This window comes from Haliaeetus albicilla, chromosome 10, assembly GCF_947461875.1.
Source record: "Haliaeetus albicilla chromosome 10, bHalAlb1.1, whole genome shotgun sequence".
Taxonomy (NCBI): Eukaryota; Metazoa; Chordata; class Aves; order Accipitriformes; family Accipitridae; genus Haliaeetus; species Haliaeetus albicilla.
The window spans coordinates 2,628,910-2,649,433 of record NC_091492.1 but is presented as its reverse complement, the minus strand read 5'-3'; the positions used below and the strand labels follow the sequence as shown (position 1 = coordinate 2,649,433).

General features: G+C 52.3%; 1 protein-coding gene across 2 annotated transcripts in view; it reads left to right on the top strand.

The window, feature by feature from the left end:
* JPH3 (junctophilin 3) overlaps nt 1–20,524 on the top strand; it is a 59,041-nt gene that overhangs the window by 35,712 nt on the left and 2,805 nt on the right. For both annotated transcript variants that reach the window (XM_069793313.1, XM_069793314.1), the window contains 2 exons: nt 3,570–3,694; nt 9,100–10,019. In XM_069793313.1, the coding sequence (XP_069649414.1) occupies nt 3,570–3,694; nt 9,100–10,019 (1,045 nt within the window). The remainder of the gene's footprint in view (nt 1–3,569; nt 3,695–9,099; nt 10,020–20,524) is intronic.

Genomic DNA, 20,524 nt, shown 5'->3' with positions numbered 1-20,524 from the left:
GGTTTTAATTTTACTTCGTTTCTTCCTGAGACCATCAGGTGGCACAGATTTTGCTGAAAGTTCACCCCTTTTTGGCTAAATGGTCCCCGAACATCAGATTTGCAGCAGAAGCTTCTTGTGCATGCAAAGCCAGGCCCAAGTCACTGTTGGCATTCCTAAAAAGCCAAGTTCTTCCTTTCAAATCAGTTTATTCCAGCTTCTTATAGATTAGCCGGAGCTGATAAACTTGGCATTATGAACCACTCCCAGGTATTATCCCTTCTCCTGTCAGTCCTGGCCAAATCACAAGAGATCTGCAAAGATTTACAGAAATCTGTTCGGTTGCGATTTTTCCCTGCCTCCTGCCAGCTCTTCTTGCCAGTTTGACCACTTGCCCGGTCATCCTCCGAGAAGAGTGAGTCAGCTTGGCAAAAAATTAATAAATAAAATATTCCAAGCCAGTCTCAGTGTGGACTCTGCCCCAACCCAAACCGGACCCTTGGGTTTCAAGAGCTATAAACCACCCCCACCATCACCCTTCTAGTTCTTCCCAATCCCATCCTTGCTGAAACACCCTTCCCCAGTTCAGCTCGGATGGTGACATGCACTAAAATGGGATTTAGAGGTTATAACCATCCTCAAAAGTCCCTCTGCCCTTGGGGGTGCTTATGTCCAGAGAGCTCCGGCCGTCTCCATCACTCCGAGATGTGTCGCTCCTTCTCCTCTGCTCATCCATCAAACAACAGCTTTTGTCCGGTGGGCTCGTTATGGGATGGAGGACACCACAGGAGGTAATGAAGGAGCGATGCAAGAGGATCTGTTTAATTCCTCCCACCTCTGAGCATCCCCAGCCTCCTCCTCCAGCTGTGGTGAATCCATAGGGAAGGATCCAGCCTTATTTTGAGTGTGGTTTCCAGGATGGCATCTCTGTCTGGGAAGGATTTATGGCAGCACTTATGGCAGGAGGAGAAGAGTGATTAGATTGGGCCCTGTCTATGTGTCAGGGAGAAAGACCTGCTTTACAAGGAAATAAACTCAAGCAATTAACTGGGGAATTAAGATTTAGCGCACGCTACGAGCAGCAGGCATGTATAAAAGAGACAGCTGTTAAATTTAGTATGTGACAAAGTCATGCGAACACTAACTGGATTACTTGCATTTATTTGGGAATACTTATGTATTTTATTATGCAACGTATAGATCACCATAATTCTGCTTTTCACTCCGACAGCGCCTCTCCTCCAAGCATCTTAGAGAGCATTACAAACAATTAAGCCTGCCTGCGCCTCTGCGCAGCGCTCGACGTTATATCCGCTTTGTGGGTATTGAGTATATTTTAGATCAGAGATGGCTTAATTAATGTGATTGATTTTTAACTCTTTCTGGGCCTCTCAACTCTCAAGTGGAAGAGTTGCTGCTCTTCCTGGGCGGATCGTGGAGTCCACGGGGGTGAACTAGTCCAGAAGTCACCGGAGTGAGTTTTCCGGGGCTGGAAATCCCTCCATCCCCCAGGGATGGTGATTTTGACCCATTTTGATGAGAAAAGGGGAGGCGATGAATGCTGGAGAGGGGAGCACGGCTTGGGTGGTGGCTCCACATATGCTCTTCCAGTGCAACCTCCCTCTCCGCAGACACATTTGTGTGTCCCCAGGACCCTTGGAAGTGGCAGAAGCTGCTTTTCAGCACTTCCAACCTCCTTCCCTGGCAAGAAGTGACAGATAACTGCCTCCAGTTACATCTCCGGGGAGGAGTTTAGGAAGGCAGCGTGTAATCCTGCCTGCTGAGTTCAGTCCAGACACTCTCAGACGTTATTAGTCCTTTGTATCAGGCCAGTGGGGGCCAGCAGCCTGCTCTATAAATGTGCTGCAGTACGGGAGGGACAGTCCCTTCCCTGAACAGTTTCCAGTTTGAGGAGATGGCGAAGGAAAAGAGGGATGGAGGATCTTCGGGACCCGATGCCCAGACCACTGAGAAGCTCCCGTGGAAGATGCCAGCCTTTTTAACAACCTGAGAGAGTCAGCATCTTAATTTTAAGCCTCAGGTAGCACCGTTCTTGACACTGGGGGTCTGACGCCCCAGCCTTTCCCACCGTCCACATTTGTGCCAAAAACGGGAGCAGTTTGTGCCTCTTCTCCTAGGAGTTTGCTGCAGCTCCTGCTCGGAGCATCCCTGCTCCTCCTAAAAGAGCTGAACTGGGATACCGGGGGATGGGGCCGTAACATGCCTGTCCACTCCTCCAACCCTGCATGAGTGTTGAGCAGAGTAAGCACTGGCCCCAAGGCAGGTAAAAAGCCATTTAAAACCAATTTTTGGTTGCATCAGTCATGGAGGACCTGCAGGACCTGCAACAGCATCACCGCAGCCCCTCCACCACCTGCGATAGCTCCAGGACAACAGGACATATCCTCTCCCTTGGCTACTCCAAAGCAGCCAATTTATATAAATAAAGCACTTATTAGAGCAAAGACAACTTGTCAGCACTTGAAAACAAGCGACAGGTCAGCTCGAGGAGCAGGGACCAGGCATCTCGCCCGGGCTCAAAGAGGTGACGGCACACAGACGCACGCACCCCCGGTTTCATATCCTCGGTTTGTGCTGCACGATGCAACGCCAGGCACATTACTAGCCCTATTTTCCATTTATAGGAGCCTGTCAGAAATGGCACTCCTCTCCGAGCAGATGTCGAAAAATTAGAGGGAATTCAGAGAGCGGCAGAAAAAAAAAATGATTAAAGGAGATGGAGGGCCTGATTTTGGAGGGAAAAGAAATCAGCTGAGCTATTTATAACGCTGCCTGCACCAGGGTGGGTAGGAACAGGCATTTTTTTTTTTTAAAGTGCCTCGATAGCTCAGCTAAGGGGAAGGGGCAAACCAGCCTCCGAAGGCTCCTCGCAGGAATGCTGCAGAGCGGCTGTATAAGAGGGTGTAAATCCTGAGAGATGGGATGAAATACCATCAAACACGAGTGTCTGGGGAATCGCTGGTAATGGGTGAGTGCAGGGGACAGTCACTCATCCAGAGTGAAAAAAAATGCCCCAATAAAGGTGCGTTAAGGGGTGTCAGAGGCAGTACCGACAGCAAGCCCCCGCTCCTACCTTTGCTCTCGGTGACAAACCGCGCTCGTATTTACATCCAGCATTTTACGCAAAATGTGTGGTGGCGGGGGTGGAAATCTTCACTTTTTCATCCAAAAGCAAATGGTTTTGGTTAAAAAAAACCCCACCGGCTTTAAATTCAGGCCTGAGGCTGACGGGAGATGCACGCAGAGGTTGCTGCAGATGTTTGCCGGGCTGGGGTCCTCCACAGAGGGATGCGTGATGGAGGGGACCAGCCTGCTTCGGGTTGCTGCATCCCCGGGGGAACAAAACATCTTGTCCCTATTTCCAAATCGCCTGGGTGATTTGCAGACTGAGAAGCAGGTCGCGAATGTGTTGGCGATGTCACATCACCCGTTCCGGCGGCGGCTCCTCCGTCGCAGCCAAAGGGGCTCGGAGCAAAGGGGTATCATGGGGGCAAGTTGGGTTTCTGCGTGCTTTGGTCTGCAGAGGAAAGCTGCCTAACGCGGTCCTTGTCTCTCTGGTTGCCTTGCAGGACCTCTCACTCCAGGGCCAAGGCGGAGGCGGCTGTGACGGCGGCGCAGAAAGCTCAGGAGGAAGCGCGGATCGCCAGGATCACTGCCAAAGAGTTTTCGCCTTCCTTCCAGCACAGGGAAAACGGTCAGTGCGTGCCGCCGTGCCGCCATGCCGCCCGGCCCCGCGGATGCGGCTTTGGCCCTGTGCTGCTTTCTGCCCTGCTTGGCCCTGCAGAGACCCAAAATCCCCCAAAATGAGCCCTGCGCGGAGGCTCGGTCTGTGCCCGCAGCTCCCGGTCCTCACCGGGACTCTTGGGGTGGGAAACTGCCCCGTAACACCAGTTTTCGGGGGTCTTAGCACAAGGCTTTCAATATTCAACACCTTGTGCAGTCCTGTCAATACAGGGATCTCCTCTTTTCACACCAAAACACCCCCATTTTTAAAATTTGTAGTCCTTGATGGTTGCACTGGAAAAAACCCAACAAGAGCTCTGAAAGCAAAACGTGAATGCAAATGATCCCAGAGGCGGTCACAGATTTTACCCCCTTGGCTTTTATGGTTCATTATTTCTTTTGAATGCTTGGGCTTGCAGAGCTGGGGCAGAGCACGTTGGTACCTAATCCTTCACTTGGGCGTGCAAATCAGTCGCGTGAGCGTGCAAAGATGTTGGGGAAGTGCACATTTAAGGTTTGCCTGGTGGCTCTTCCTCCCCTCCATCGTCTTCGACGTTTCTTGCCGGTTTGTCCAAATTTTTGCTTGTTGACAAGAGGCTCGGGCTCAGCAAAGGCTCAGGGAGAAGGAAGCCGAAGCGAAGCCGCGGTCGGGCAGGGGTCTGCAACCGGCAAAGGCACAGGCAGGATTTGCCCTTCCAAGGCTGCGCCTATCCGGGAGCGAGAGGGGCTGCTGTGAGTGGGAGTGGAAAGCTCCAAGTCCCTACAGCAATAATTAACATAGTAATTAATAGATGTGAATGGTTTTATTCAAAAGTTTTCCTGCACCAAATCCTCATTAGGAGGCGTCTATCATTATTTTCTCCCCTTCCAGCTCTCTAACTGAAGATTACTCATTCGGCTTAATTGCTCCAGGGGCTGGTGCCGGTGACTCATGTCGGTGGTGCCGTTCCCCGAGGCCGGGGAAAAGGGATCATTGCATCTTTTGGACCAGCCAGCCCATGCACGAGTCCTCACTTAACCATGGCACGGAGGCTGCAGGGGCGGCCAGGGGCATCCCACGGCTCAGCAGCGATGAGCCAGACGGGGTTTGAGGTCTGGCTCCAGCCGTGAACCTGCCCGAGCTGGGACGGGGTGCGTAGCAAAGCCATGAAATGGGCATTTCGGGGGGCAGAGCCCCTCGCAGCCGTGCCCCGCGCAGCTCTCTGGAAGAAGGCACAGCCTTATTTACTCACCCCTCAGCATTTCTGCTCCTACGGTTGTCCAATTTGTATGTCGGAGATCTGAGCTTTTTCGCAGGGCTGCGTGGTCCCAGGGGCTTCTTCAGCCCTGAGATATTCCTCATCTCCATTTCCTCTTGCCAAGACTTTGCTGTTTTAAATCACCTCTTGAAAAGATATTTTTAGGTAATACATTTTTTACTAGCTTCTAGACGGGGACATGGTGCTTGACTTGTGTTGGGGCTTGTGTTTCTGGTGCTCACGTCTGGGTGGGTTGTGTGTGAGTGAAGGGCGGGGGGAAGGAGTTTCCACTTAGAGCACATTAAAAAACAAACACACCATCCAAGACGTGTCGGGAAACCTGGGAGCGCCGGCGGACCAAGTCAGGCAGATAATAGCTGCGAGCGGCTGTGCCACCCCACAGACCCCGTAACCTCAGGCCGGGGGGGCAGCTGGCTGGGGGGAGCAGCAGCAGGGACGGGACGAGCTGCCACCACACCGCACGGCGCTGCAGGGGCTGTACGTGCCCACCTTGCACAGTGCTGCAGGGGCTGCTTGCCCAGCATCATGGGTGCTGGATGTGCCCACTTTGCCCAGCATCGTGGGTGCTGGATATGTCCCACTTTGCCCAGCATCGTGGGTGCTGGATGTGCCCCACTTTGCCCAGCATCGTGCGTGCTGGACGTGCCCACTTTGCCCAGCATGGTGGGTGCTGTGTGCCACCCACCTTCACAGTAGCACAGGGGGTTTCATGCCCACCTCCACATCAGCCCCACGGGCATCCTGGCCCAGATCATCCCCGCAGCACAGCACCTATTTGAGCAGACACAGTCTCCAGACTGGCAGGCACCAGCTCCCGCTCCAGCAACCCCAGACACACCGCAGCAGTGCCGCAAAGCCTTCACCTGGAAAAACCAACAAGTATCCCTGCTCAGTAGCGTGCATCACCCTCTCCGCTGTGGTTTTCCATCTCTGTCTGTTGGGGGGGATCTTCCACATCCCCATCACGCTCGCTGCAGGGTCAGCACACGGTGCTGGTGAAGTGACTCCCCCAAGGTGACGGTAGCATGTCGGTGGCAGAGGCAGAAGCTCGGCATCGCTCCCGAATCCTGTACGTGGGTCCTCAGGAGCATGGCAGCACCCGAGGGGCACGGCAGCACCCGAGGGGCACGTGCTTGGCTTTGAAGATGCCGCGGCTGGGCACGGCTGCCTCAATCCTGCTGGAAATCCAGATTTGGTGCTCCACATCCTCCTTCACGCTCTCACAACCGTTCTTCCAGGAACATCACATGCTCCGCAACTAATTTTAGCTCAGAATAATTGTTGCACATCCTCGGGTGTTGAAAGCCGGCAAGACGGCACCGTGCATCTGTCGAGTTCCTCCGCAAGGAAACGCCTGTGCCCCCCCAGGGCTCCGGGGCTGGAGAAGCAGCCGTGCCCCAGCATCACCGGTCCCTGCTTGTCTGTGAGCCCCAGCCAGGGGCTGCAAAACTCTGGGAATTAACCCACGGAGAGGGAGAATTAGCTCAGCTCATTGCAGGTCTGGGTGGGGAAGATTTAGGATGAGAAGGTGCTTAATAACGTGGTCCCTGGTATGGGTCTCCAGGGTGAGGATGCTGGAGCATCACTGGGCTTTCTTGCCTCTGTCGTGGGGACCGGGGCAGATTGGGGCTGGTGGTAAGGGGCAGGAGCAGCGGGTGTAGCGAGGCTGTGGCTGGTTGTGTCATTGAAGATTGGCTTTGGGGTCATTGGAGCTGGTGAGAAGCTTTCAAGTCCCTGCAACTCCAGCAAGAGCCCTGGAGACCTGAACTGGGGAAGCTGGGTCAAAGCCTGAGACAAACAGGGACACCCCAAGTCTTGGGTGAGCCCGCTTCAATAGCTGGCTTTACAGCTTTTTGATATGAAGCCATTTATTCCCTCCCTGCCTCAGTTTTCCATCTGTGATATTGGAGGGTGGCTGGAACGGGAACGTCTGAACAACAGCCCCAAAATCCGTCTGTGTATTTCCCCAGAGACAGTTTTTCTGCATGAAAAGGGAGGGGGTGAACTCCACCTTTCTCCTTCACAACAGTTTCCCACCAGTACAAGGATTGCTCGGGGGCCCCAGACAAATCCCAGGAGGTTCAGTCTCCCACAGACAAACAGGGACACAGGGAATGAACTAAGACTGAACGATCTGAGTATTGTCCCAAAATGCAAACAGAATTTTCTGTGGCAAATAACACAAAAAAATTGACAGTCATTAGAAGGCAATTTCCCATCAAGAAGGAAATTTCCAAGCAGCCTTGTTACTATTTACCTCCCCTGCAAGTGCTTCGATGGGGACATCCATCCCCACGCTCCCGGCATCCCCCGCACGTATCCGGACCACGGCGCGGTGGGACGCGGGGACGGCTGCGGGCGAAGGCACATCCTGGCGGCAGCAGCTCCCCAAGAAGATGCGAGAGAGAAAATTACTCAGCAGAAGTAGAGAGATTAGAGCAGGCGCTTCAGAGCATTTATTTTTAAACCATGGTAAGAAATTGAGTTCTTCCTTTCTGAGACTCATTTCTTGTCTAGCCATAGCAATTGCAATTAGATGCGTTTCAGGGGCATTAGGCAGTTAATATATTTATCAAATTATTCACGTAATTTAGCATGGCTTTAGCTGGGAACAACTATGCCTTGAGAGGGTAAAATGAGAATTAACCACTATTAGCTTGCACCCCCTTGAAATAATTTGGTGTTTCATCAATGATTGGTAAGTTGCAGTTTTTTCTAAATGTCCGGCAAAGCGACATGTTTCTTGCCAGCAGGTCACCTCCAGCAGAAGACACTCAGCCGCTCTTGCAGTCCCTGTCCCCAAGAAGACAGTGTCTGGGGTGTGCTCTGGGCTCAGAGGGAGTGAAGTGCATTCAGCACGATGAAATTAGGATGCTGGTGTATATTGTACTCACATAGCCCTGAGCGCGCAGCCTTGCTCCTGCCTAAACATGTGCTCTCCACCTCATCCAGCAAGCGGGGCTGAGTGGGGAAACATCCATGTCCTCCTTGTCTGTACGGGGCAGGAAAGCTGTTCGATGTATGGTTTGTGGGGTTTTTTTCTTAATGGGAGGCTTGCACGTCTGCGCAGATGACACCATCTCCCTGGGAAAACCTTGAGATGAGATTCCCCTTCTGCACCTCGCAGCTGCAAAGCCGATGTGTTTCCCATCCAGGGAGAGGTGTGAGGGCTGTCGGCAGTGAGCCGGGCACGGGGTGATCCCAGCAGCGCCCAGTACACGAGTGCAGGGCACGGGGTGAGCCGTGGGCTACCACCGGCTGCAGCTCAGATTTCCCCTCTCGTGCCTGCAAACTGGGTTTGGAGCTGATGGAAAAAGGTGGCCAGATGGATGCCCCACCAAAAGGTCAATGGACGGGGACATAACCCCCTTAGTGGGGTTAGACTGACTGCATGCACAGAGCACGAATGGTGCCGTGGAGCAACGCAAGCTGCTTTCGAGCGGGGCTGCTTGCTGCTGCATCCCCGCGACCTGCCAGGGAACGCGGGGCCGTAGGCAGAGCGCAGGCAGGGCCCGAGCAGCTCTGCATCATGAGTGGCTTCCCCACATTGCAACTATTGCAAGTCCTTTTACTTGTAGTACATACACGCAGCCTGCCATGCGTGTCCCCAAGCAAGCAGGGTGCCCACCGGCAGCAGGGGCGGCCAGAACTGCGGGTGCTAAAGGAGCAGCCGCCCTCGAGCCTGTTTGAATCAGCTGGAAATGAGAGCCACGGTGGTGCCGGGGGGGGTTCTAAAAGGATTGGTAGCCCTTGGGGTAACAGCAGTGGAGAAACACAACCTTAGTGCAGAACGCCTCTGTCTTGACAATGCGGGGAGCTGATGCCAAACTGTTTCTTGTGCCGGGCTGCAGCCGCTTGCATCGCGCTGCTCTGCGGATGCTGGGGTTGATAGCGGGTCTGGTGTAAAACCAGCGATGCCTTTTCTCTCGATCTAGTAGCAGAAGCCGTTTATTGTGCTACGCTGCTGCTGTCCTGCTCTTGCCCCGCGGTCCCCCTGCCGTCCAACACTCTCAGCCCTATTCTTTGCCGTGAAAAACCTGGTGGGCGCCCGCAGAATAGAAATAATCCTGTTGCATTTCTCTCCCTCTCTCTTTTCTCTTAACGACCACACAAAAAGGGCTCGAATGCCAGAGACCGAAGCGCCAGAACTCGAGCGATGACATTGAGGTCCTCTCCACCGGGACACCTCTCCAACAAGAGAGTCCGGAGCTGTACCGCAAAGGGACCACCCCATCCGACCTGACTCCCGATGACAGCCCGCTGCAGAGCTTCCCTGCCAGTCCCTCCTCCACGCCGCCCCTGGGTCCTTCCTGCAGGAACAAGAGCGCTCACTTCTCCAGGCAGGTCTCGGTGGACGAAGAGAGGGGTGGGGAGATCCAGATGTTGCTGGAGGGACGCGGCGGGGATTACTTGCGACCCAACAGCTGGAGCGAAGAGAAGGTCGGTGGGACTCGCGGCGTGAGAAGCGGGACGCTGCGCAGCGGTCAGCTGGGGTCAGCCTCCGTCCCTGAAGACTACAGAGGTCGGAGCGGAGGACACAAACATTCGGCCTCCAACCACAAGCAGAGAGAGAGGTGGACAGATTCCCCAGCCACGGTTTCATGGACTTCCCACCACAGGTCCCACAACCACAGCTCAGGGAGCTCCAAACTGCTTGAGCTAGACGAGGAGAAGATGAGCAATTACGAGATGGAGATGAAGCCCCTCATGAGGATGGATTCTTATATGCAAGAGATTCACACCCAAAAAAGACACTATAGCAAAGGGGGACCCTGCAGGAGCATGGCTGACGACCACCGCGGGGAAGAGCGGGGCTTCGGGGTTCAGAGACTGAGGTCTAAGTCCCAGAACAAAGAGAATTTCAGGCCAGCTTCCTCTGCCGAGCCCACAGTGCAGAAACTGGAAAACCTGAGATTCGGGGACAAAGCTGAACCTCGGCTACTAAGGTGGGACTTAACCTTCTCCCCGCCACAGAAATCCTTACCTGTTGCACTAGAATCCGAAGAGGACAATGGGGATGCGCTCAAATCCAGTACGGTAAGTAGGCGAAATTGTGGGTTGAAATCTGGCCGAGGAACCCGGTGCAGAGCCGTTGTGGTCCTGAATTACCGTGGGTTTGTGCCTTGAATCCCCCCTCCTCCCTTCTCCCAACCTGCATAATAGCGTGTGCTGGAAGTTGGTGTGGGGTTTTCTCCGCAGACTGCCTTGGTGGGAATAGCAGGATTTTCACGGGAGGATGTGAACAGCAAGTTTGAGTTTGTTTTGCAACCCAGCCCCGGGGCCAGCGATAACAATACATTATTATTAATAATACATTATTGCTGGGATTTTGAGCGTTCACCTGGTGGAAAAGCCACAGGAGTAGGCGAGGTGTTGGTGACACTTCCTTGTGGTTCGGTTATGGCAACAGAACGTCACGCTGGCCTGAGAGCGTGGTGGGACCCCGTTGCAACATCAGTGCTTAAATCCTGGTAGCTGGGCATTGCGTCAACTCGCGGCGGCTCTCCGTCACCCTGCCGCTATGTGACGGCACTGTCTGTTGAAGCAATGGCCTTGTCACCATGTTGTACTCTAGATCTGAACCAGGTGGAGGAGGGAACCATGGTCACGGAGCAAAGGGATTGCATTCCTGAGCTGGCCGCTGCTCAGGTTTCCCTGTACTGATCTGCACAGTGCGATACAGCTTAGGGGGTTTTTTGGGTTGTGGATGCTGCTGAGCCAGGAGGGGGTACGAGCCCCTCAGTGTGGGGGGATGCAATGCAAAAGGGTCTCAGCAAAATGCAGACAAGAGGATGAAATACCCGGGAAGGGAAAGCAAAAGGCAAGTACAGCAAGGGTAGTGGGCTAGCCAGGAGCTTAGCAGATCAGGGTCATATAGCAGATTACAGCCAAACATCAGTCAATATTACTATGAGGAGCACAAGCACGCTTTCTAAGCAGGACCATAGCTTGTGGGACTTGGAGGATAACCGCTCGTGAGACATCCAGTTGCGGGCTCCTCGTTTTGGGAGAGACAAGGATGCGTTGGGCATTAACAACAGGCTGCTGGGAAGAGACAGAGGTGTTCAGGCTAGAGAAGAGGGGAAAGAGCGATCTTCAAACACATAAAACAGGTGCTGCAAAGTGGAAGGGAATAACCTGTTCTCGTTGAATGCAATTAATGGGCTTAAATTCAAGCATTAGAGGCAGTGGTTAGCTATTAGCCATTACTGGTGAGTTGAGGGCTGGAATAAATTGCCTGGAGAGGCCGTGGTGGCTGGGAGGGAGGAGGTGGTCTGAGACCGGGTTGGACATCTGCAGCTCGGATCAAACTTGGACAGAGCTGAACCTGCCCTGGGAGAAGGCTGAGCTGTGTGATTTTCGGGTCCTTTCCAGCCCTGTTTTTTGATGATTCCCAGACTTACCATTGAGAGCAGCTTCCTCACTTGTTCTCCCTGTTGGTTTGGCATTGCTAGGGGAGGTGATGGGGGTCTGGTGGGAGCGGTGGGGAAGCCACCACCGCTCCAAATTGCCCCGTGGCGACTCAGTGCCAAACACAGGGCAGGGCTGGGGGGGTCCCGTGCTGCTGGGTGTCCCACAGCCAGGCCAGACCTACGCAGGTGAAACAGAAAATCTGTAACTCCCAGGTGGTGACATTGCAGGCTCTGGCAGAAGAAAGGAGCTAAATCTCCCTGTCAAGGTAACAGAAGATGATGCTTGGTTGTTTGAGAGGCAGGGATCATGAAACTGAAATGGCATTTGTCAGTCATGCGCAAAGTTTGGGCTAGAGGCATCATGCTCTGTAACGTATGATTACCGTCGCCGTACCTACAGCATCCCCGCTCCTCCGGCAGAACGAAGGGGTCGGCACCTGCAGCCAAGGGACGAGAGGAACGGGTGGGAGAGAGGAGGGAGCGATGGCATCTGCAGCCCGTGAGCAGCCGGGATGCGGGAAGAACTAACCTACAGATCTGCCACAGCTTCCCTGCTGTGGCTGTAGATAAATCACCCCCCCCCACACACACACATACAGCCCTGTAGCTTTCTGGCTTCCTATTCATCTTGCAAGCTTCGGCGCAGGCTTGAAAGCACCCACACAGCATTAAAGAAGAGCTGAACACAGTGTGTTTGCCAGTGGACTGCACCGTAGGATGCGTCTTGCCAGTCCAGAAAAAAAAAAGAGCTCCAAGGAAGGCAGCCCTGAGCACACTCCACTGAGCAAACGACCGTCGCCCAGGCCAGCCCGGGCTGTCCTTACCTGCTAGCACAGATGCTTGTGAAGCACTAGAGAAATGACAGGCAGCATTAGGAGCCTGTCAGGCTTTCAGAGGGGAAAAGCAGCAGCAGTAATTGCACGGACGTCAACCCTGTTGAAGTCTGTGGAACTCCCAGATGGTCCAGGACCTTCCATAACGTGACCTCGTGCGGCAGCAGGGAGCTGGGAGAGCCACGGGTCCCAAAGGAGGAATGAAACCACCAGTTCTCCTCGCTGAGAGCCAGGTCTTCCTCGGGGACATCGCTGGCACTGGCAGTCCCGCTGTCTTTCCCCAGCCAGCCCAAGTCAGACACGCTGCCGAGGCTCCCACCTCCCAGGCAAATCCCAGCCTGCTCGCTGGAGCCATCATACCTAAACCTCCCGCCCGGGGAGGAGGGCTTGAGCTGCAACACCGGAGGTAAACAGCCCCTAATGCAACATACCATTAATGGCTATTTTGAGTGAATCCCAGGCACTAACGAAGGTGCATGGAAAGGCGCACAGAGAAGCCATTAGGATGCACATCGTACTTTTTAAGTGCTGTAGCTGTGAAGCAGCATGTTCAGTTTTCTCACATTCATAACCGAGGGTGGAACAGATGGCGAAGGTTTGGGAGGAAGCTAATGTAATACAGAGGAAGAGATAATATGTGGATTTAAATAACCTACAATGCCAGCAACAATTTGTTCTAGCAAGAATTGCACTGTGCTAGCAGGGTTTTGTTCCAGTGGCCTGGCAGGGAGGGGGGTGGTCGGAGAGGGGGAGAAGGAGGTGTAGGAGAATAACAGGAGGTGCAGTGATTTGTGTTCCAACCTCCTGCCTAATGCCGTGACCTTGCCTGCACCTCCCATCAAGGATCTCCAAGCATTTCAAACTTCGGTGAGCGTAGCGAGTCCCTGAGGAAGAGGAGGGGAAGGCTAAGGGGGAAGGATTTAGCCCACGGTTCCCCACATCCACCTCCCTCTGTGCACGCTCAGTGACACAGGACGCTCGCATGCTCAGTCCTGCAAAAGAAAAAAACAACACCACAGCATCCCGCTCATGCTCCAGATCTTTTCGCGCGGAATGAAGGCTCCCCAACTTCCTCACAGCCCCGTTTCTCATGCTAGCCTGAAATACCCCTCCTCTTCCGACTCCCAGCAGCTCGCCTCCAGCGTGCAGGCGAACCGCAGCTCCCGGGAAGGGCCGGCTGTGCGCACGCGTGTGCGTGCACGCGTATGTGCCCACGCCGTTTCAGCTTGCATGACAGCCTGCTTCCCTGTGATCCACAGCACTGCCATCTGTGAAGCTGCTCACTGAAAAGGGCATTTCTCATCTCCCAGACAGCTGGGCTGTTTCACAAAGGTGCCTGCCAATGAACGGGAAGGATGCTCTTAGCTGAGGAGGGCTATTTTTGCCCTACCTGGAGCATCCCTGCGCAGAACTGCGGTCACCCTCACAGGTTAGCTTGTTTTAGAAATAATCTGCCATAAATCAGCTCTATACACGCCATCAATGAGCCCGGTGGGTTGGCTCTGCCTTGGAGTGTCGGCTCCAGCTTCAAGAGCAAGCACACCTCTGGCAGTGCTTGCGGGAACGGGATGGGGATGCAGGTCTTGCAAAAATGCAGTCTTAAAATTATCACTTCTTTCCCCACACCTCTTGATTTCTGTCTTAGAAATCAGGCTGGAACAGCTGGGGGGGGGGGTCCCTTGGTGCCCAACCTCTTGCGATGTGTGCCCAGGTGGGGATGCAGACCTCTGCAGAGGAGTCAGATGTATAGGTTGCTGTATGAGCTACAGGAACTTTGTTCTTCTCATTCATTTTTCACCAGTCCCTTAAAAAGAGGCTCCCAGAACCGCCCTTCATTGGGGCTGCACGTTAGTAATTGAAAGTTGCTCTTATAAAGGTCATTTCTTGAGGCCACCGCTCAATAACATTGATGAAATTCACTGCTGCTTGGTGTTCGCTATCAGGGGACTTTGGGGTTTCAGGGTCATCAAGCCGGCGCTACAGTCATACAAACGCTTTAAAATTACATTTAAAGCCACCTGATCTCTCTGTGTCTCTGTGTGCACTGACCCCTGCACGCACAGAACAAACTCACATCAATTGTCATCGTTTGGCCAGATGAAAACGGAAACCAACGCGCCAGGACCGGTGTCGGTGTTGTCGGATTAAGGGACTTATATGAACGTCATCATCCTTTCTGGCCTTAAAGGCCCACGAGACGCAAAGCTCAAGCCTGTGCCTGAATGCTTCACAGGTTCCTAGAGCCTTTGAGAAGATCTAAAAAGGGAAAGGAAAAAAGGAAGTGTTGAGACACTGGAAAGGTAAAGAGGCTTTCTAAAATGCCAGCAACCCTTTTATCCATCAGCACAAAACACATCATATTTTTAGGGTTAGGGAAAAAAAAAAGAACATATCTCCTTTTCTGCAGGTGCTGAACATCTGCAGCTTCTAAAAGGGAAAAGAAGTGTTTTAGTCACAGAGGTCCTCAGCATGCCTGCGAGAAGGGCCAGTATTCAGGCACGAACGGAGCCTGATTCATCTGCCTGTCCTCATTTAGCAGGAGCAATCACGGACATTTAGATGAAGACTTCTAGGGACATGTTGTAGTCTCACTAAAGGCACCCTGGAGATGCGAGTAGGCTCGAGACTTGGCCCTTTAAAATCCCCCTGTCTCATCTCATCGAGAAAGCCCGACGGTAGGGCAGCAGCCAAAAAAAAACCCACCCCAGCCACCCCTGACATTTTGTTCCATTGTCACATGCTGTCGGATAAAATCTCAGTGCTCTCAGCTGTTTGCTAACGGTACTGCTTCTTAGTGCAAACAAAGCAGGGAAAACGGTTGCAGCAAATGGAGTTTGCAAGGCATCTGCTGGGTTGGGGATCTCGGAGAGACCCCCCTTGTCACCTCCAGGTACCCGCCGGGGAGGCGGGGAGGGATTCCAGCAGCTGCAGCATCTTCCCCGCTCGCTTTCTGTGCAAGGGGCGTTATTTTCCATCAAGATATTCTGAGCAGGTTTCGTTGTCGCTGGGGAAAGTGAGGAGGAGGCAGCCAATCTGCAAATCAGTGCAGGGCTCTGCCGGAGCGTGCCGTGCAGCCGGAGAGGGAGGGTACCCGGGCAGGGGGGCTCAGCCCAGGCTTTGATGGAGCAAGGTGGCATCTCGCCCCAGAAATGGTACCTCCCTGCCGATGCGGGTGACGGATGCTCCCTTTTCCAGCAGCTGTGGGGTTATTCTTGAAGGGATTGACCTCGAGGTGGAGCATTTCCTTCAGAAAAGTTAGGCACCTTTAGCCCTAAAGAGTGTAAAATGAGATAAAAGTAACAGCTGGCGGTTTCCTCTGTCCCGAACAGGCACCCACTGTTCGAATTTTGAAGCTTCACCTGCATCTTGGTCGGGGCTCGATGCTGTACACAGAGATGCTCCTGTCTATCTGCCTTTGGACCAGTCTGCTGGCAAAGGGGCCTGGGGACTTTGCTGTGGTTAGCATCCTTGGGACTAAACCCTGTGGTCCTCTCAGTCTTCCCACTTCAGGTTTTTCCCTTTGTTTTTTTTTTTTCCCCATCAGCAGCCTACCCCAGTTCTCCTAACACAGGCGTGTCTGCGTTTTCCTTATTTCTCTCATTTCAACCAAACAGGTTGAAACCCCAATCCGAAATGGCTGTGGCATGTACACATGTCCATACAAGTACAAGCTATAATTACATGGGAATAAGGAGGAGGATCAGTCCTGCAGACACCCGCTTGCCGTCACACCTCTAGAGATGAGCCAGGTCTGAGCATCGCTGCAGGGGCTGCAGCGTGCACGGGAAGAGCCGTCACATGCGCAAAGCAAACTGTTTGGGGGATGTCTCTTTTTAAAACAAATAATAATCAGAAACCGTTCTTCCTGTAATCTCTTTCATGTATAGACATCGCAGGCATTACTCATAACAACACGAGGTAAATAACATTCAGAGAGAAATGTGATGTTTAACTTGACAGGGTCCTTTTAAACCCTTTTAATCTCAGGGGCTCTTTGATGTACCTGAAGACAGCACCTCGCTGACTTTGCTCCTGTCATCCAGGATTCATTTTAGGGTTTTGGGCCCAGCTCCACATCTTCTAGCTTTGAAATGTTGGGGTGAAATGCCAGCTTTTGACCGCACAAGAACCAAAAATCTTAAAAACATACATACAGTGCCAAACATACAGCTCAACCCGGCTACGCAGGCACCTGTACCGAGAGGACTGAACCAGAGGTGACAAAACAGTTCATTAAGAGACACCATCTTGGGATAAATCCTCACATTCACTTTAGCCACCTTTTTCTGCAGAAGCAGGTTTTCCATACCACCCCACTCAGTTGCACACTGGTATCAAGCGCCCGTGCCTCTTACATGGGCACATTCAGCATCTCCTGGGCTCCCTTCCTCGAGTCACGGGAGATGCTGTAATAACGCTGGAGAAAGCAAAGTGAATCCCTTATGTTTCTTTTGCTAAATGCTCCTTAACCGTTTCACAACAGCCTGTTCCTGGCAATTATGTGACAAGTCAGCACAAATGTCACGGAGCTGCTAAGTTTTCAGCACTTTCCGCAATGCTGAGACTGGAAAACAATGCATATATATTTTTTGCTGATCCAAGTCCTTAGTAATTACACTTAATAGATCCCAGAGGGATTCCTAGGTAACCTTCACTATGGTTTCCATGGCAGAGAGGCAGAGCTTGTACCTTGCGATAACAGATAATAATTGATTGTTAATGCTTAAATTAATTATGCTACAATTGTATTTGTAAACCAGCTGTCCCTTGTATTCCCAGTAAGACTCCTGAGTTGCTACACAACAGTTAAAGGATAAAACCAAACAGGACAGAGGGGCAGAAATGGTGGTGCTCGGCTGCAGCCACCATCAGAGCTGGTGGGTGCCCAAAAACCACAGACTGGAAGAAACCTTCACTCATTACTTCTACAGCTACGATTACTATTATTACTCCTGTGCCGTAACAAGAGTTTATTCACATTTTAGTGTTTCCGTGGGTTTGGGTCTATGTTCCAGCTCTCTAAACTTTGGAGGAAACCTTAAAAGTCCTTGGAGACTATCCCTGTTGATACAGAAGGACCCTTTCGCCTAGCTGGTACTGGTGTACATTGCCCTTCCTTGGCAGATGTTTTCCTCCTCCTGTGAAGGAGTCCAGGGATCTTATTATAAAAAATAAAAATAAAAAATCCCAGCCCCAGAGCTGCCTTGTTTTGCTGATGAAATTTGCCATCACCCAGTGTGCTGGATGATGCTGAGGCGCACCAGAGCTTGATTTAATTCTTCCTTTCCTGGAGCCAGGCTGGTAACCATTCTGGGTGGAATTCATCTCACGTCACTTGGTCTACAGACAGCCTAGATGGTTAGCACAGACTAGATGTCTAACATTTAGACAGCTAAAATTGGGTGAGAGGACGCTGCCAACTGGCATCTGCTTCCCAGTAAAGCAGGTTCTGGACTTGCGGGCACTGTGCTGGGAGGCAGCACAGCGTTTCGCAGCGGAGCCCCGTCTCCTGAATGACAGGCAGGGTAGTTTAAACAAATCTCTGCAGTTCCTGACGGCCTGCTTTAGCACTACTATTTCAGGGCTAAAGAGAGTGTTGTAGCTTTTTTTTTTTTTTTTAAAAAAAAAAGATAAAAAAGAAAAGCTTTGCAGGTTGCTTGCTGTCTTTGACACACAAACCCCAGGCTCAGAAAATCAGCTCGACCTCTGGCTTTGTAGCACCCCAGAGCCTGCGACACCGCTGGCCTCGGGGATTTCTTTGGGCTTCTCTAAGTCTCAAGGAGGCCAAAGATGAGATAAAGCACCACCAAAGTATTAAAGCAATATGCAAAGTTGCAAATCAAGGGCTATGCCTCTTCTTTCTAGAAGTGGGTGGCTCACGTTGGAGGGCTAGCATGTGGCGTGAAGAAAAGCTGCTAGTTCTAAAATGCTGGCTGTAGCTGCAGTAAAAGGGAGTTCACTGACCTATTGCCAGGCTGGGCTCAGCAAAACATCTCTTCCAAAGCACAAACCCAGCAGTGATTCATCTTCTGCCTGGGCACCGAGCAGGAGTCGCTTCTTAGGAAGAGATGACACATATCCCAGGACATCCTTGCCATCAAAGGGGAGAAGGGCAAGCGCTTCCTCTGAGCAGAGGTTAAGGCACAAAGACCTTACAAGTTAGAAATAAGCCAGACATAAGCATTTAGAAGTGCAGCAGGATTCATAATTGGAGCTAAAACAGAAGCTTCAGAGTCGCAAAGCTGCTTATCCACCAGCTGCCACAGGCAGGACTCCAGCCCCTGCCAAGATACGCCGGCGTCTCACCGGGGGGGAGCAGCCGTACCTGTGACTGCTGCGTGGAGAGCCCTTGTTGGAGTTAGCACGGGGAAGAGGGTGTTAAGAAGAGGGAACTGTAAAAAGGAAGCAGAATTTGGAGGTTGTCAGACAGTCGGATTTGAGCTGTTCAGTTTGCAGAGACCCCCTCCCCTCCCCGATCATCCTATTTCTGGGATGCTTTTGCTGGCAAATGTGGAAGACCCCGCATATGCGGTGGCAAAGCAAGCATTTTCTCTTGCCTGAATATTGAAGAGGGGATGCAGGATGCAAATAGGTGCAGACTGAACCAGGGAGCTGAGCAAAACATTCGTGCACGGGAATCCAGTTGCTGCCGATGTAAGTGGGTAGGTGCACGTTGCTTAGTTTGTTGACTCCCCCCATTTTTCTAGGTGAGGGCATGACTTTGATGTACTGGTGTATAAATGAAGGGTGTGCTCCCTCCCTTGGACACCATCCCCTCAGCATCCTCTGAACACAAGTACCGAAGTGTTGCGATGTCGGTCCGTCCAGCAGGTCCAGCCCAAAGTGTCCGTGTTTGCGAGGGTAAAGCTCAAAACACCAGGGAATTAAGAAGCAGCCAGTCCTGCTCTGTGCCTTTTGTCAGGGAGGAGAAAGCATCCTCCAGATTATCTTGGGCTCACGTCCGCTGGTATACAACTTTATTTCCTTCATGGTGTTGAAACGATCTAGTAGTCTGAGCAGAGCAGGAGCAGAAATGGTCGCCGCTTCTTTGGCAAGGGAAATCAAACGGCGAGTGGACCAAGGCTAATGGAAGTGCGAGAGCGAGCAGTTCAGTCCTCCCCTGGCTGCGAGGTGGAGGGAACCAAATGCATTTTGTGTCTCTGCGGTGCCCTGCCAACAGAAACAATGACAGTGATAATCGCTCGCAATCTGTTATTATATTAACACGAGCTCAAAAATCGTAAAACCCAATAATCTTCTGAAATGAAGCTAAACCCCCCCAAATGTAAATAACACACCACAACGCAGTCCTTGGCAGCGGCAGGGCCCGGGAGGGGGGGGAGGAGTGGCAACAGGGGGGTGGTTTCTGCCTTTGAAAGGCTTTGCGTGGTGCAGGCGGAGAGATTTGCTGGAAGCAGTCAGGCGTGGATACCTGGCTGCCAGGAGAGGCTCTCCGCAATCCCTCCATTTGGTTGGCTTCCTTTGACCCTGTTGCTAAGCTACAAATATGCCTTTCCAGCAAGATCCAGCATCCTCGCTCCCACCCACTCCCAAATGCGAACTGAATCAGCCTGCTCAGAAGAGAAACAATCTCTGGCCAGCAAGGAGCTTTTTCTTTTTTTTCTTTTTTTTCTTTTTTTTTTTTTTACTTTTCTTCCCAGCAGCTCAGCAGAGCAGTACAAGGACTTGCTTAGAAAGGGCACGCACCCCTGCCCCATGCCAACCCAACAGCTTTGTTACGAGGACAGGAGCGTAGAGAAAAAGCATTTGTACCATTCCAGGCGATTAAAGCTGGCACGGCTCCGTTGCAGCAAGAATAGACGAGGATACCAGCTACGCCGGGAAATAGCTACCACCTACCTGCACACACGCTTGCTCACCCTGATGCCAGCCACGTTAACACTTTAGGACAGCAAATGTTTTATGGCAGGGACGAGGTGGCAGGGTGGATGTTTTTCTGACCGGTGTTCTGCAGAAAGATGCGTTGGAGGCTCGTCTGCAGTCCTGACGTTGAGTGGTCTTCTTCCCATCGTTCCTGGGATGCTAATAGGGTCCAACAGCCCCAACCTCATCAGCTCCAACATGAGTTGTGCGGGCTGCCTTTATGCTCGGTGGAAAGTAGTGGATGCTTCTGGGGAGTGCTTCAATCCAGCCTACGGTGGGTGTCTGACACGGGCCAGCTGCGAAGTGAGTTGCTGCAGTAGTTTCCACATAGTCCCCAGAGCTTAATTTGGTCCATATAAACCTCAGGAAAGGTTATTAGAGCTTTCCAAAAATGTTGCCTTAACACAGACCA